Below are 17,157 nucleotides of genomic sequence, written 5' to 3' on the forward strand. Positions count from 1 at the left end.
TGATGACTGTGGAGGCTTCACTCACTGTAACTGCTCTCTTGAAAGCCAGTTTATAACACTGTTGCCTTCACCCCCAAACTTCTCGAGCCACACAAGTCAGGCTTATTCTAGGTGGCCTCTGACGCTGGAAACAGTGGTGTTGGTTTAAATCCTCTTCTGCAGAAGTGAAAATAGCAAAGGAAATAGCAGTCCCTCATGGTTGTACATCATTGAAAATGCAGTGCTCACTGGGCCTTCTTAATGTCTTTTGTTCACGAAGGTGTCTTGCAAACTTTTACTGAACTTAATCTCTGAATGCAGCGAGCTTTGCTCTGCTTGGCCCTTGCTTCTTCTCTCCCCTGTCTTTGCTGTTGTTTAATGCAGCAGTCTCTACCAAAGAGGGAAAAAAAAATATATATGATTTAAATGTGAAGCCAAACAGCACAATCATGATGCTGAAGACTGAAATTGCCCATTTAGTGTGATTATTCTAATGCAGATATTAGAAATCGTAAGACAACTTGGAAAAAGAAATGTAAATGTAGCCATCTGTGTAATAATGGATCATACCAGGATAGTTGGAGTTTGATTTTGGACCATAACATCTGCACAATTGTTTGTAGTTTATAAAGGTTTATAGAAGGGTGCTTAACAGAGCTTAATTAACAAATTGGTCTAAACTATTTTGATTGCACATGCTGGCACTCTCAGTGGATGGGCAGGTTTTTGACTGCTTGGGGGTTTCCTTTCTTGCCCTTCTACACAAAGAACCTTGCTGACACATCCTTATTTAGCTGCACTTTGTGTTAGCATTGCAGGTGTTTTCTATAATATATATATGGATGAGTTATTTTTTTCCTCTTTTCTGCTTGTAGGAATATAGGAATAGAGCCATTTGATGTGTTGGTTATAAGATGTGTGTTAGATTAGTTCTTATTTCACTTTCAGTACTTTGCACATTTGAAATTGCAGAAAAAACGTGCTTTTTGCTCTCTGTTTGGAACGTACCTAGTACAGGCAGCATCACAGACTAGGTGTGTGTTTACTAAGAAAAAGTAAACTTTTCCTAAAGTATTAAGCCACCACAATCTCCTTTTCATAAATCTCATATTTTTTTTCACAAGTCTCACGTTCTGCACATTTTTAATGAACTGTGATAAATTATTGATGTATCCTTGTTATCTTTTGCCAACCTTTCTACTCCTAATTGGGCATGGAAGGTTACTGAAGAAATTCTTGTATTTAGGCAGTGCACTTTGCTTTGGTTTAGAGATTCCTGGAATTATTCTTGATCTTGGGCCAAATTCATGAAAGTATTTGTGTTGAAGTGTGCAGATAGCAAAAAGCCCAGCCTGCCTAGTGACATCTATAAATCCCACTAAGCGTATATCTAACACAGAGCTAAAAGCTCTCAGTCTTTCTGCCTTTTCATTGCTTTCTCTTGCTTCTGTGTGGACTGTCAGTTCAGTCTTTGCGTTAGTTTCATGCCGTGGTTTCTAACCAGGTAGTAAATTCTGTTTTAGTACTACGGCTGCAGTAAATCATTTCTTTCACAGTGACTCTGCTGAAGATCAGTCAATATGGCTCACAGACTTTGTTACCGAATACGACTGCTTCTTTGCTTAGAGATCACCCTGTTTTGTTTCACGTTTAATACAATCCCCAGTAGGTTGCATAATCTAGCTGTGGTTCAGGACATAAAGGCTCAAAGAAGGGTAACAGCTGTAAATTTCCTTCTAAATGATCTGAAGAAAAAATCTTTGCTCTTATGTTTTTGAGTACATTTATCTCTGAAGAGCCTCGCATGAACCTCTTAATTAAAAGTCATGACCTGTCCTTTTCCAGTCCGTGTTTAAAAGTAAAAGTCTAATGCTGTTTCTGGTGACAGTATTTTTCAGTCCCATCTATGCTGGTTGCAAGATGGCCTGGCGGCACTGGTTTTTGCTGCTTTTCTGTATCTGCTTAGTCCAAAGATGCTTCATAGCCTGTCTTTCACTGTGCATTTAATTTTTACAGTCTTTGTTCAGAATAAGAGAAATTGGTTTAAAAAAAAAAAAGTGTGAGTTGCTTCTGTGTGCATACAGATTGTACGACACCTGCAAAGTACCAAGCTGGGCTTGGAAGTGGCAGGTAGGTTCTTCGGGTCTCTTGTAGCACTGCCTGGCTGTTGGTTAGCTGGTGAGCCTGTGGGAATGGATGTTTGCGTTTATGAATGATGACAGTTGGTCATACAAGCGTGGCTTTTCTCAGAGCAGAATAATCCACAACACATTTTAACAGCTTTTTAAATTGGTCGATGAAATTGGTCTTAAAGCCAGTAATTCATCTTTCAGCCTGTCAGCCAATTCAGAGGCTGTCTCTGTAGGTAGGGTTGAGTACCATAAGCTCTGCAGAGACATGTTTTGTAACTTGGAAAACATCTAGCTTGTATGTTTGAGCTGGAAATTCATTGTGTTAAATCTTAAAATGTTAACAGTATGTTTTAGTGAATGTTGCATTTGCTTTGTCTTTATTATAAATTGATTACAGCCTTCTCGGTTTTCAGATACACAAACCTCTCTCCTGTGATGGTTGGTGTACTTTGGCTTGTGTTTGTATGGGACCTAATCGTTAATGCTATCTTTATAATGTCTGCTCATATGTGATATTCCAGATGCATAGAATCCAAAGATAATTTTGGACGACTGGGCTGTTACTGAAAATGATGGATAATGCTGCTGCTTTTCTGGGAGTTGGCTATGGCTAGGTGACTGGATGGTTTAGGGACATTAAAGCTTTAACTGTTCAAGTGCCCCCATAGTGTGCTCTATCCTATAGCAGATATCTTACTGTTCTTCGTCTTGGTGAATGGTTTAGTTGTTAGCTCTCTTCTAGGACATTAGGAGTTGCATTCCTTTTTTTTTTTTTTTTGTGTAAATCCAGCCTAATTTTGTGTATGCTTTGCTGCTTTTTTTTTTTTTTTTTTTCTTTTTCTTTCCTTTTTTTTTTTTTTAATGTATACCATACTGTAAATTAATGTCAGTTTTCTCATTCTTACTTGGGTAGAGAGTCGTAACTGTTATGTGCAGAAGGCAAAGGCAGCAGGTGGAAGAGGAAGGACCATTGCAACATTATCTTCCTAATGGTGATGAAAAGATCCAGGGTGGGTGTTCTTGATGAACACAAGTGTTAATAAGAGGGGAAAAAACAAACAAACAGAACAGGGCAGTCTCCAGCCGTAAAATGGAAAATATTAGTGTTCAAGGTCTCTTTCCCAGACTTGCTTTCCTTGAGGCTGTGTTTGGAACAAGCAGTTTGCCAGCAGTAACTCCACCTTCTGCCTAATCTCCTTTCCTTCTGCATCTCCTTTTAATATATACGCCAGAGGAAGGTGAGAATTATACCCTCGTGAGCCGTGCCTTACAGATACGCAGCGCACACGGTGTGGGTGTTGTAGTGCCTGCAGAGCGTTTCGATACGGACAGACAGGAAAGAGCAGTTCAGGTGGATGTGGCTGGTTGAATGTCCGTGAGCTGAGCTCTGCCTCCAAGGTCATCTTTACCTGTTTGCAGATGTTCACATACTCAAAGGAGACACAGAAATGGTCTGAGCAGAGGGCTCTTCTTTTTCTTTTCTTGAACTGCCTGAGGACTGCTATAAATACTCTGTTAACTGGCTATAGTAGCGTGTGCAGAGATACACGAACAGTAACTTCTCATCCGAGAAATTCAGTCTGTTTTTCCGAAACTCATTCACATCCATTTGGAGAAGCCCTTTTTATCTTGTACCTTGTGGAACATAGAAATGCCAATGAGTTCCTTCTGTTTTATTTTTCTCTTCTGCTAAGTGAGAGCCTCGTCTGGGAAGAGGAGCAGATCGTCATCTTGGTACTGCTGCAAGTTCTTTTATGTCATTGGCTGCGCTCTATGTGATTGATGGGTTATTGGCAATAAAAATGCCAAGAGTTAAGACTAATGATCATATCTGACTCACACGTTTTTTCCATATTGAGAATTACCTTTGGCAGGAATGCTCTTATACAAAAGATTGAAAGTTCTTTTATATTAAAAAAAGAAAAAAGAAAAAAAAAAAAGAAAAGCTAGAGGTTAAATATACACACTTGAAAATCCTTATCTGGCATATATATTCTTTTAGGAATATTTTCTCCAGTAATTGAACAGATTATTTAATGGCATTTAAAAAAAAAAATCCCCAAATATAAATCTATCTACAAGTATCATGCCTTTTAAATTTTTTACTCAGTTGTGTCCAAGAACAGTCTCTCCAAGTTCTAATGCTTATGGGGAAAGGAATATGTGAACATAAATGGAAACTACTGAAGCCTATGCAACAACACTGGGTTTCTGAAGCACTCCCTGTGACCCCTTTTAATATTTTCTTTCCATCATCTTCATGAATATAGTACTGGCAGCACTGATAGAAAGAATTGCTTCATTTGGGATCGGGTTGAGTATCAGAAGCTGTCCTCCCCCTTCTCCATGATTTTCGTTATCTGTGTTTTAGTACATAAGTAATGATTACAGTTGATTTATCTGCAGTATGGGCTCTGAGAAAATAAATTAGAGTAATCCAATATGAGGGTACATTAGGCTGTAATAAGTTTTAATGATTTCCTCTACCGGATCGTTTAAGGTTGGCCCAGGGTTTTGACTTAACATAGAACTCCTTGTTTAAAGCCGTGTACGTTCAGCAGATTTCTTGTTGCTGTCTCTTTAAAATAAACAAATCTGAAAACAGAGAATAGAAAACCTAACAGGAAAATTACTGGGAAGCACATTCCCGTATCTGCAGGGAATCTTGTGGATATTCATTTTGTCTGTGTAGAAATTGGAGTCTAAGGAGTACTGTGAAACTCTCATTTTTGCAAGCATAACGGCCCCCTTTTTGTATTGGTCCCAACTGTTACTTTCTTTTTCTTCCAGAGGAGTAGCTGCTCAAGTTTCACAGCATCAGCTCTGCAAAATTTTGGCCTGGTGATGCATCATTGCCAGAACTGGTCAGCATCTCCTGTGGCCCTTCTTGTTGTGTGCAGAACGGGGACCAGAAAGATGGTTCCTTGGTTAACGCTTAGGATCTGAACAAAAAGGCTGCTGCATCCTCCTTGTGCACGCTCCTGGAGGAAGCATCATTTTTCAGAATTAAGCATTAAACATAAATTAATTCTCCTTTGGGATCAAAATGGAATCAATTTTTATTTTTTATTTTTTTTACTAGAGCCTGTGTGTTAGTAGATACAGAGCACAGGAGATGTTTTATCCACCCCCTAACGATTCCTGGTAATAGACAAGAAACTTCATTCAGTTATTCTGAAACCAGATGTAGAGTTCCTACTCAGGTTAATCCCTGAGAAAGATTAGTTAGAGCTTGTAGATGCATTGTGCTGTGTTGAACATCTCCAAATGGATGTTTATTTTAGCTATTCTCTACCACTGTGCTTTGTGTGACTCAGTTTTCTCTCCAAACTGGTTTATGGATTCTCCGAATCCTTACAACTTGTTCGTTTCTGTTCATTTCCAAATGTAAAACAATTGATGGACAAGTTGGCAGTTGCTGTGTCCTGTTACAGAGATTTTTCCTTGTGTTTGTGGTGTCTGTTTTTGCCTTTGTGCTGTTTAGCCAGGAAAATAAGTGTCAGTAAAATGGTATGTTTTGTTAGTGGCTCCTCCCCAAACAACTGTGGTGGTGGGTTTGTGCTCTCAATCTATTCTACTAACTAGGAAAGGTTAATGCTTAGAGGGGAGCCGATGTTTTCATGGATGTTTTTCTCTTCAAATTTACCCCTAAAACAAAAAAAGGTTTTGAATTTAAGTAAGCAATCTTGAAACATACATTGATGCATTGAAGAGCGCGTAAATCTGTGCTGGTGGCTTATAGTAAAACATTTCCTCATTCTAAATTAGTCTAAATTAGCTATATGCCATCTGGCTTAACTCTCCAGATTGTGTTCCTTAAAAAATGAACGCTATTTAAAAACAACAACAAGAAGAAAAACACCTTTTTCTTATTTTTATGTCAATTTTAAGTGCTAAGACTTTTTTTTTCCCCAAATATAAACTTAATATGAGCAAAAGCCGAGGGAGTTTGTAAATGGAATTTTATTGAATTTATTTCTACAGCTGCAATTAATTATTCAGTGCGCTCATTAAAAATGAGCTTTGGTGAGTGACATTTTAAAAAGGCACTCAGAAATGATCGGGAGAAAGATGGTGATAAAGAACAATGTCTAAAAGGAAGTATAAAATTTTTGAACATTTTAAACTGGCCTGTAAAAACTTAAAGCTATTTGGGCGATTTGGGAAATGTGACGAAAACACAGATTGTTGCTAGGCTGGGGGAACTGCCAACACTGCCACGTATCGGCGTATTATCAAGTATTTGGTGTGTTTCTTTCTTTAAATGTTTGGTGCTGATACTGGGAAAATAGATAGAAGTTGCCTTTTTTTAAGTAGGAGAATTCCGTCTCTAGTAACGTACATATTTTCTCTTAATAAGAATTCATGTTGAAAGGTGACTAGTAAAGCATCATAAGCCCTTATACTGCAGATAGCAACTAAAATAAACCAAAAAAAAAAAACAAAAAACAAAAAACAACCAATTTATTGCTTAAGAATTTGAACTTCACATACACATGAAAAGCTATAGTACACTCTGTACTTGTCCATGATTAGACAAACATCTTCCAGAGCTTCACGAGGTTTGCAGGCCAACAGATCATTGGCACTCCGTAAGGAATCCCATTTGTTACTAGCAACAGATAGAATTTCTGGAAGAGGGGAGCAGAGCATTAAGGCCCTTGGACTTTTTGTATCCATAAAAACCATGGTTAGCCATTTTAGCTGAGCCAAAGTTGAGATCCATTAATTGTTAGCTCTTATGACAGTTTATTTTCTGTAGGTCCATAGTGTTGGATATTGTAGCTCTTAGTCCTTTGTAGACCCATGAATATTCATGCAAGCAGGCGCTCTGTTGCAGCTGAAATAAACAGAGTTGCTGTCATCAGATTTGTTCAATTTGTCTTTCGTATTTGCGTTTTGACAATTAGCCAAGGAATACAGTTAAGAAAAATAAATGCCCATCCGTTGTGTTTGAGATGTTGGACCAGCAAAAACACTAGCGGAATATTTACCATGTGAAGCAAAGAGAAAGAAGAAAGCTGCCTCTGTCACTAAAATGCAAATTTTTCTTCTAAGTTCTTTTTCTCTGTAAGTTTACCATGACCACAGTAAAAACAGTCTTAAATATCAAAATGATGTCTTACTTAGAGTAGTGGTGTGGGAATAATGGTGGTAATCCCTGAAACCAAATTAAATGGTAAACTGCATGATGAAGACAATTATTTACTTGGTATTTACTTTTTTTTTTTTTTAATATATATATTGTAGACTTAGTGCACTTTCTGCGTGCAGCACTTCTCTGGTTATTTTATTTTGCATTGTCATCACCTGTGATAGGGAAGGCATTTTGGTTTCTCCCTGCTTCACACACTAACTGCTTTTCTGTTGTTTTAGATTTTTTTTTTGTATGTGAAATGCACACAAGAAATATTTAGTCTTGTTATTATTTCAAGTTAGTCTGTTCATGTTCTGCTCTGATACCCCCAGTACCACCCTCCCTTCCAAGCCCCCAAAGCCCTCAGCCCTGGCAAACAATACTGCTTTTACACTAAGCTCGTTATCTGATTATGCAATAAATACTTTCCCATTTTTTTTCTAGGAATTATCCCACTAAAAATGCTGCATTACTGTGTAAGTTGGCTGTAGTATATCTAAAAATGCTCACTTTCAGACTTTTCAAAAGAATTTGGTGGCTCTTTGAAGCTGTGGTTTGCAGCCTTCCTCCTGTGTATCTCGAGTTGATGAATTCTTTATCGCTTTTCCAGGGGTCATGGACTTTTATATAATTCCATTGAAGCTGTCCGTCCTCCGAAAGAATTATGAGTACTTAAAGTGATACAGATGTCAAATGCGATGGATTACCAGCTTTTGCATTTGATACATAACCACGATGCTGGGAGAAAAACAGAGACTGCCTCTAAACCTTGTTCTTTAAGTAGGCTGTGTGAACAATAAGACTGTGTTAATGTATTATTTAAAAGGTTTTCTCCTTCACATTCCATTTTCCTCTCTGATTTTTGTCTTGTAGTGTTGTCCCCCAGACCACAGTAATACTGAACAACGACCGGCAGAATTCAATCGTAGCCAAGATGGTCGGGCAGGAAGAGCCATTGAGCAGAGCAACAGATTCTCTGGACATCCTTAGCAAGTTAGTATCATTACTTGGAAAAGACCTCCAAGATCATCAAGTCCAGCCCTTAACCTAGCACTGCCAAGTGTTGTGGATGAGGTGGTTGTAGAGAGTGATAAGGTGCCCTCCATGCCTCCTTTTCTCGAGGCTAAATAACCCCATTTCCCTCTACTGCTCCTCGTAGGGAGGAGTTACGGGAATCCTCCCCCTTCACTCCCTCCTTTGACAGATAAGTAGTAGTCTGCAGCAACTCTAAGGGAAAATGAAGAATGTTTTAAGTAATGGTGGTGGTGGAAATAGAATAAATTCAGGTACTAATTGAATGTGTCCCGCTGACAGTGCTGCCTGGGGAAACCCCATATCAGCAGTAAAGGTACACAGCAATGCTTCACTGTTGATGTGCAGAGAACATTTTTGGAGGATCTGGGATTAGTTCAGTGTTAGTTAAGAGCTGACAACTGAAAGAATGCCTATAGCTACATATTTTTTTACATGGACGCATAATCACTTGAGGATGTGCCAATATTCTTTTTTTTTTAACCAACTGAATAAAGAATACACAGGAGCCCAGTGAGGCTTGTTAAATTTTGTACTATCTAAAGGAAATTTTCAATTAAGTGGAACTGGAGATTCTGGTTAGACAATTTTCTTAAATAATATGTTTCTACTAACTATTGAAATAACTTTTGCACATGGGACTGGGACAATTTGCATCAATTTGCATCAATTTCTATTGATGGTGCACCTAAAACTTTTCTGTTATTTTCCTTCAATTTTATTTTGCTTGATAGCCCATAGGTATAAACAGGAGAAGGCTTGCTAAAGGAGTACTCTTTTATAATGCTTTTAATTTTGTCAGATAGTGTTTTTAATTCCCTTATAATGTGTTTTTTTTTCCTGATTAAGGATTATGTTTTCCAAAGTTACATACTTTTTTTTTTTTTTTTTTTTCCATAGTGCTGTTCCTGGACGTAGGCAGAACACGATAGTGGTGAAAGTCCCAGGGCATGACGACAGTCACAACGAAGACGGAGAGAGTGGCTCTGAGGCCAGTGACTCAGTTTCCAACAGTGGACAATTAGGAAGCCAAAGTATCGGGAACAATGTGACCCTTATTACGCTGAACTCTGAAGGTATGCTTACCTAAGTACAAGGCTACTTGAGCAAAGTCAATGTGATGGGGAATGAACTAAGATTTAACTGGGAGCTTCAGAGATTGCATCCTAAGTCCAGCCTTGCATGGGTAGGCAGTACAACAAGATCAGTTAGGACCGATTAATAAACTGAATTAATATATATATATATATTTATACCACCTTTACAGGCAGAATAGTTAATTAAAATCACTTGTAAAATTTAAAAAAGTTTGCCTCGCTATAGCAGTATAGCTTCGTATCTTAAACACTTTTAATTAAGACTCTTTTTCTCTAATTAAGTCCACTCTTCTAATGCTTATTAATGTAAAGCAGTTATTTTAGCAACTGTAAACAATTTTTGTAAGGATATTCGTATGAACACTCAACAAGATAGTGTGTAGTGTCCATTTTTTCTGAAACTTCTACTGTAGGACTTTGGACACAGAAATCACATTTAGTGAAATCTGTGAATTTTAAATTAGCCTTATAAAGATATTTCAATATATGTGGTTGGAAATATCAAAATGAATATTACTTGGTATATTTCAATCACAAATAAGATGGGATAAGAGACTCAATTTTAGATGAAGATAACTTACGATAAATTGTTTTACAATAAATTTGAACATATCACATGAGGAAATTTATTCTATGCTTTCTGCAATCTGAAGGATTTAGTCTAAATTATCTACTTCGTAGGATTAGGGAATAGTTGGAACTTCTCTGCTCAAGTTTCGATCAATGTCTGATAACTGGGAAATCTTAAAATGTTCATTTTTACAAGCTGGGTTCTAGTTACCTATTGTCTCCCAAATTGGTGAAACCAGTATGGGGAAGGTGTGAGTTGTATTGGTCAAGTGGAAGCAGCAGTCAGAAGATGTTTCTAGTAATATTTTTGGCTCTTTGACCCTCTCTGTTTTGTCTAATTTATCTAACTGTATTCCTTGCATTGTTCCCTAGTTAGTGGAATGTAAATTCAGAACACTCTGGTTATAGGAGCTGGCTGAATGCAAGGCATGCTCACTGAGATCTTTGGAAGTAGATGTTGCTTTCTGTGCTTGAGTGCCAGTAATGGGACCAGTAAAGCACATTATATATTTCTATGGAGGAGGCAAAGAGAAGGACGAATAAGCAGGCTTTCAAATTTTTTATTTTTTGCTGCTTTAATATGACTGATAGGATGAATAGCACAAATATAAATGATGAAATTATTATGGTGCAGATACTGCTCAAGGTAATGCAAATTATTATCCTGTATTATTTTAATGGAAATTGAAGTATTTATTTATCAAGATTTTTGTTTACCTGGAAATGTACTTTGTGGAGTTTTAATGAGATCTGATGGATTTCTGAGAGAAATCTGATAGTAACACCAACATCAGAATATGCTGTATTTGTAACACTATAAAGCATACGTATAGCTCAGTATTTATAGCAGAACTGTTCTTTAAGGTTTATTTCTGTAGCTTTAAAGCTGTGTGAGGTAGAAAACCGTATGCTTCTAGAGAGGGAAAGTACGTTGAAACTTTCATGGTGGATAATCAGACTTTACACTGCTTGTGTTGACTTAGATTTAAAATCAGGAAAATTTGAGGAATATTTATATAATTTTAATCAACAAATGAATATCCCAAGTGGAAACTGAGTGTTCTTGGTACCATCGTGCCCGGAATGGCAGGACTTCTCTATGACAATAAACTCTTTGTGGCGTCTGTTAATATTTCATACAGCTCTGCGTCAGCTATGTCAGGAGCAAAGTTTCTAACATTAGGAGAGTATTTGTTTTATAATGCCCTTTTTGACTTGGTTGTTTGGCACAGATTTGCACAGACAAATGTGATGTTAGCGTTTTATACAATTGTTGTATATGTAAATTTTGCAGAAACAGCTAATCCATTAAAGTCTTCAGATCTGATTTTTCTTCAGACCTTTAGAACAGTCATCCATTAGAAATCTCTCTGAGATTGATGAATGCTTTGAGAAATCAGATTAGTAATCCCCCACACTTACCTCTTCTTGCCCTCACGAAGATGAGAGAGGACCGCTTGCACAGAAGGAATGCTAAGCAAACTAGCCTGCAGTATGTCACAAATTAAATTATTAATAAAGGAAGTGATGAAGAATAATAGGTCTGTTGTGCAGACTTGTTTTCTTCAGCAGTAAAAGGTAAAAGTTACAGCACCCATCAGTTTGCTTTTGTTGTCTGGGAAAGAATTCTGAATGCCTTTGGATTGCTCAAAGGAATCTCAATTGGTCCTAAAATACAAGGGGATGAGAACGACGTACTTCAGCCCTTTTCTCAGTAGGAATCCCACCTGTTGTCTTGTGTCTAGAAAGCAAAACGAAGCCATACCTATAGCTGTCTTTAGCTGACCTTGAACGTGGCATTAACGTCTGGGTATTTTCTGAATTTAGTTAATAGGTTTATATACATGCATCATTTGCTCTCTGCTGGCTGTTTTCAAAAAGCATTTAATCCTGTGTGCTAGTTTAGAAGATCTTATTTTTTCAGGAATAGAAAGGCAATATAACCAATTAATACAAAAGTATGGGGCCCAATTCTTGGTGGTGTTCCCACGTTTTTTAGGAGTCATTTGTGTAATAGCCATTTTCTAAATACATGAACATCTCTGCTTTAGCATAAATGTTTTCTGGGGGTAAAAATAAAACCAAATATGAGTTATAGCATGACACATCAAACTTCTAAACAAAATACTTTACCGTGCAAGTATCTTCTAACAACTTGGACAGAGGTTGGCTTTCTGAAAAGACTTCGTAGGTGAAAACAATGTAAATAACAAAAACAATCATTTTCATTCTGTGTTTCCTGAGGTACTGTAGGGTTTTTCTTCAATCTGGAGGAAACCTTTGTTTGAAAATTTAGGGAAGTTTTCTTGTTCATTGTCCTAACTTTTTGTTCCCAGCATGGATTAAACATCTTTCACGTTTAATGGAATAAGAAACAAACATGTATCACTAAGATTTGTTTCAAGGAACTGTCAGCAACTGATGGATGTGTTTTTTGCTCTTCTTGAAAGTGCAGTGAATTTTGACATGAATGTTTTCCCTGTAGTTTTTGATACAGCTTATTCCCAGTTTAAACAAAGTTGTGCTCTTTGTATCTAGAGTTTTCTAATTAGGCTTAAAAACAATGAGCGACTGATTAATGAAGAACATTTTTAAAACATCATCATTTGGGCTTTGTGTCTCTGTGTGTGCTGTTTTGGTAATCAGCTGTTGTAGATCTTAAGGAACAGTTTTTTAAAAAAAAACACAAAGCAAACGCGTTTGTCCATTTGTGTTTATAATCATTTAGTTGTGTGTGTTAAATAGTTTATCCATCTGTTTTCCTGTGATTGGAATGGAGGTGATGCTTCTCAGGCAGGCCAAATTGTGTGACTTAGGAAATAGACACCCTCCAATTTACTATGAATTATGAAAAGTGAAAATAGAGGAAGTCATTTCATTAGGTTCATTGATGAGGGTTTGTAGTGGGAGAGCCATTAAGTTTTATACACTAAACATGTTGACTTTTTTTTTTTGAATGCTTGGGTGGGAGTTTGTCGTATGACTTAATGATGAGGTGACCCTATTTTCCTATTTGCCTCGTCGGTTTTCAGATGTTGTGCTTCCTACGTATTGAGGCTAGTGAATAGAAGAAAAAGGTCAAAGTGTTAGTTATTTTGAGAGAGACTATTTTTCTGTGCTTTCTAGATTTCTTGTACATTTATATAGGTCTGTAGAGACTCTGGATTGGATTCCACCAACCTAAAATGCTACAGCTGATATTTCGTGTTCTTTCACAGAACTTATGTTGTGAATTGATTCTCTAGGTCTTTGTATTTCTTGAAGGTATCAGTACTGGTGATTACGTGGTAAGTAAGGCCTCGTGTCGTCTCTCTTCATGAAAACTTTGGTTCCAATACTGTTGCGTTCTTCTGGATTTTTGTCTTCTACCGCAGAAACTAATACCAAGAAGAACGTTAGATCCACAGTAGTTTTAAATTACAGAAGTTTTAAACCTCTGATATTAAGTACCTATATTATTTTCTGATTTTAATAAATTTTCTAGTACTGGTATGTGGCAGTAATCCTGTCAAGGGTTGGTTTTCAGTTGACTAAGCTATAACCTGGCAGCCATGTGCACTTTATACTCACCACAAATCTGTTAAAAAATATTCTAACATTCTCAAATATGTTTGTCTGAAGTTTTTAACTGCAGACTGTTAATATTAGGTGAAGAAAAGCAAGATTGAGTGACTATGAGCAAGTAAGCTTTGTAAAGAACGGTGAGTAGATTTTTCAAATGATCAACACTTAAATGGAACCTTTCATGTCCTTTTAATAGGTAACATCTGAGATGGAAATAACAGTTGCTTTTCCAAAGTTCTAGTTACTTACTGTACGGCCTCCTCTCTGGCCTTATATTCAGAAAGCTGTTACTGAAATGATTTTCCAAACTTGTCATTTTAACCCTGACATCATCTTGCATTCCATGTTCTTGCAAAGACTTTGTGTTTTCTTCACTTCTCTTCCTTAGGAGGAGCTCATTATAGCTATATATGCATTACTGTCCATAGTAGTTATTCACAACATTGCCTTTTCCCCATGGTATTTACAGAAAGCTTAGCAATGGGTAAGCTATCACTGTGCTGTTACCTCTCTCTTGTTGGTGCCTACCATCTGAATGTGACCCATGCACCTCTCTGTAATCTCTCCATTTCTCCTGCCTTATTTTGGGATTATAAAATTTCAGGGTTAAGGTGTTCCTTTTTTTATTTTTTTTTGTTCTTATATAACACCTTCCACAGCAACTGTTTGTCATTTAAGAGTATTGCGCACTTGGATTTATAGGAAACAGTCGAAGTGTGGTCATTGCTTACTTGTGATTTCTCATTTGAACTGCGTGGTATTCACAGATAAAAGATCACACTTAGCACTTTGTGAAGAGCTCTTTCTGATAAGTCTTGAGCTTGTGCTAAATAGTTTTACTATTTTACTAAACGTGTGCAAACAGCAGAAAGCAAAGAATGGATAATGTCCAGAAGTATTTACTTAATTTTTCAATAAATTAGTTTTGTGGTGGTTGGATGGTTTTCTGTTTCCTCTGAATGCTTTGAATTTTATTTTGGCAAACATTGCAAGAACTTGCTCTTCAAAATTTCCCATTAGAATACCGGTATAAACAGAAATTATAATATTTTGTATTTTTTTTGCAGTTTTTGTGGAGAAAAATGGTAACTTAAACAGCTGTGTCAGTCCAGGAACAAAGCTCAAATGTTAAATAATTCTGATAACAAGTTATCTGAAGGCACTGATTATTCTATACTTGCACACCTATCTCTAAGGGTTAGGATGAGAGCATTATTTTGGTTAGTGCTATATATTGCTTTCAAGATATAAGGGATTTCAAGATATAAGGAGTATTATAATAGTATTTTTTACATATTTGGAGTATGGTTACATTTAAAATATCTGGTCTGTGACCTACTGTACAGACAAGTGGAGCATCTGTTGCTGAAACATCAATTCGCATTATGTTAGCCTTTTAAATCTGTTCCTTTGACAATAGAGTTACTGTCCTATTTTTAATATGAAAGAAAGTAGGACCTCTCATCTTTGTAGCATAAGAATGCCCCATTCAGCATTACTGTGCTGCCTTAAAAGCAAATCTTATTTGAAATGTCTAAGCTAAAGCCAAGGCTTTGAAATTACTAAGAAAGAAACATACTGTCCTTAGTATGTGCAACACACTGTCCAAATATGTAAAAAGCTCTTAAGCAGCTCCTTGAAAGCTGTTTTTTAACTGATATAAATAAAACAGCAAGATCCATTCATTTAGCATTCGGTTCAGTGAACTTTGCACGTGGTAAACGGACATAAGATGTTTGGCACCATATGTGATAGTTTTGTATCATATCTGCTTTCTTGACATTCTTCTTAGTGCATTTCAAGACTATCCAAAAATTAGAAGTAGAATATAAACATATTTTTGGAGAAAGAAAACTGGTCTACACAGCATGTTAATTAAAGGATGAATATTTTTTTTCCAAAGAAAATGGCTTAGTCACAATCTGTCTCTTCAACTTTGCATGTGGAACAGTCGTTTTACAATAGTAGTATTAAATAGAGCTCACAAATTTCCAAGTGTGATTCCAAACAGCTACTTCTAAGTGGCCAAGACTTATCTGCCTACAGGATTTTCAGTTCACTGTTTAGATCAAATCCTGCATTTTATAGTATCACTTGCAGCACTTCTGCTCTTCCTGCTGGGCTCCTTATGACCAGATACAGACAATGTGAATGAGTTTTCAGAGCAAACCTTTAACACCATAAAACAATATTATATATTGCTGATGTGAATACACTGATCAGACCTCCAGAACTTCAGTGACTTTTTAAAGCCGAAGAAAAATACAGAAATTGGTTTGTGTTGATATTTAGGATTGCTGGGAGCAACCACATGAATCATGGTTTCTTTCAGGTGTCTCTCTTGGTGATGTTTGCCATTAACACTCTGGTCCCCTCTGTGAAGTTAAATATAGCAAAGAGGCAACAAACAAAGTGAGGAAACTAAATTAGATGTGATTTGCTGACATGAAACTCTTTCTCTAGGGGTTTGAAAAGCAAATTCTAAATCCATGGGTTTTAATTTCCTCAATTTTATCGCATTTTTTTAGCTGGTCATTTTAAACGACAGGTGATCACATAGTCCTTACTTTCTACTTCTGTTAAATAAACTTACTGTATAGTTCGTGGAAGGCCAGAGAATTTATCTCCTATTTTTCGCTCAGATTTAACCATATACTAAAATTGAGACCTTGTTCATAACAAAAGAGTAATATCAATGATGTTAGGCTGAGGCTTCTGTGCACACCATAGCACTTACTTCCGCAAGTATGCTTTGGTATTACATGCACAGGTATGTTCTTCCTTGCTGTGTGTTGTGTTTCAAAGCAAACAGAAGAAAACATGAGTGCAGGATATATTTTCAGACTCTGTCATGGCATAGCGTACCACTATGTGACAGATGTAACATGGATGCATGTGCTGTACCCTGCTTATTACCACAGCCTAGTGTCTCAGCTGCTCTTTGTGCTGAGATTTTGGTGAACATAGCCTTAAAGTTAGCTCTTTTACCTTTTTTTAATACAAGCTTTAAGTCACAGAGCTAGCTTTGGATGTTACCATATAGTGTGTTACCATATAGTCACTCTGTTGCTTAAACCTGCTTTTAACTATTTAATGATCGTTAGTTAATAAAGTCCGTGTGCCGTATTCTCTCCGTTAATCACTAGCCCATGAACTCTTGCGGGGCAAATGACTCAGTCTAATTGACAAAAGTTTATTTAAAAAGATGCTGAATCTCCTGCACATCAGCCAAAATATTACTTAATTTCTCTAGAAACAGGGATTTATTTTTGTTTTGAGGTTAAGTCATTTTTCTTTCTTCTGTAGCAGAGTCATTTTTTCTCTGCTGCAAATGCGAGGCTTGCACCCAGCCTTGCTAGTCAAATAAACGCAGCTACACCAAAGAATGGAACGTGTTAATTCAAATATTTATGTGGGCAGGTGTTTTATTTTGCCTTTCTTTGTTTTAAAGGAATGATTGACAACACCAAGTGAGCGGAGGGAGCCTAGCTTTGCTTCTTTTCTTACTGCTGGTGCTCCTGTGTTGGACTAGGGGAATGTGTCCCAGTGGAAAGGCGTGAGCAACAGTGAAAGGTCTGCCACCTCCTGACGTGGGAAAACACACACATGCATCAAAAGCAAGCCTGAAATCCACAGTAACTCTTGT

At 37.0% G+C, this 17,157-nt stretch overlaps 1 protein-coding gene across 2 annotated transcripts in view; it reads left to right on the forward strand.

The window, feature by feature from the left end:
• BANP (BTG3 associated nuclear protein) overlaps window positions 1-17,157 on the forward strand; it is a 144,261-nt gene that overhangs the window by 25,072 nt on the left and 102,032 nt on the right. For both annotated transcript variants that reach the window (XM_032195908.1, XM_032195909.1), the window contains exons 5-6: window positions 8,122-8,241; window positions 9,181-9,356. In XM_032195908.1, coding sequence (XP_032051799.1) covers window positions 8,122-8,241; window positions 9,181-9,356 — 296 coding nt within the window. The remainder of the gene's footprint in view (window positions 1-8,121; window positions 8,242-9,180; window positions 9,357-17,157) is intronic.

Source organism: Aythya fuligula, chromosome 12 (assembly GCF_009819795.1).
Source record: "Aythya fuligula isolate bAytFul2 chromosome 12, bAytFul2.pri, whole genome shotgun sequence".
In the NCBI taxonomy this organism is placed as follows: domain Eukaryota; kingdom Metazoa; phylum Chordata; class Aves; order Anseriformes; family Anatidae; genus Aythya; species Aythya fuligula.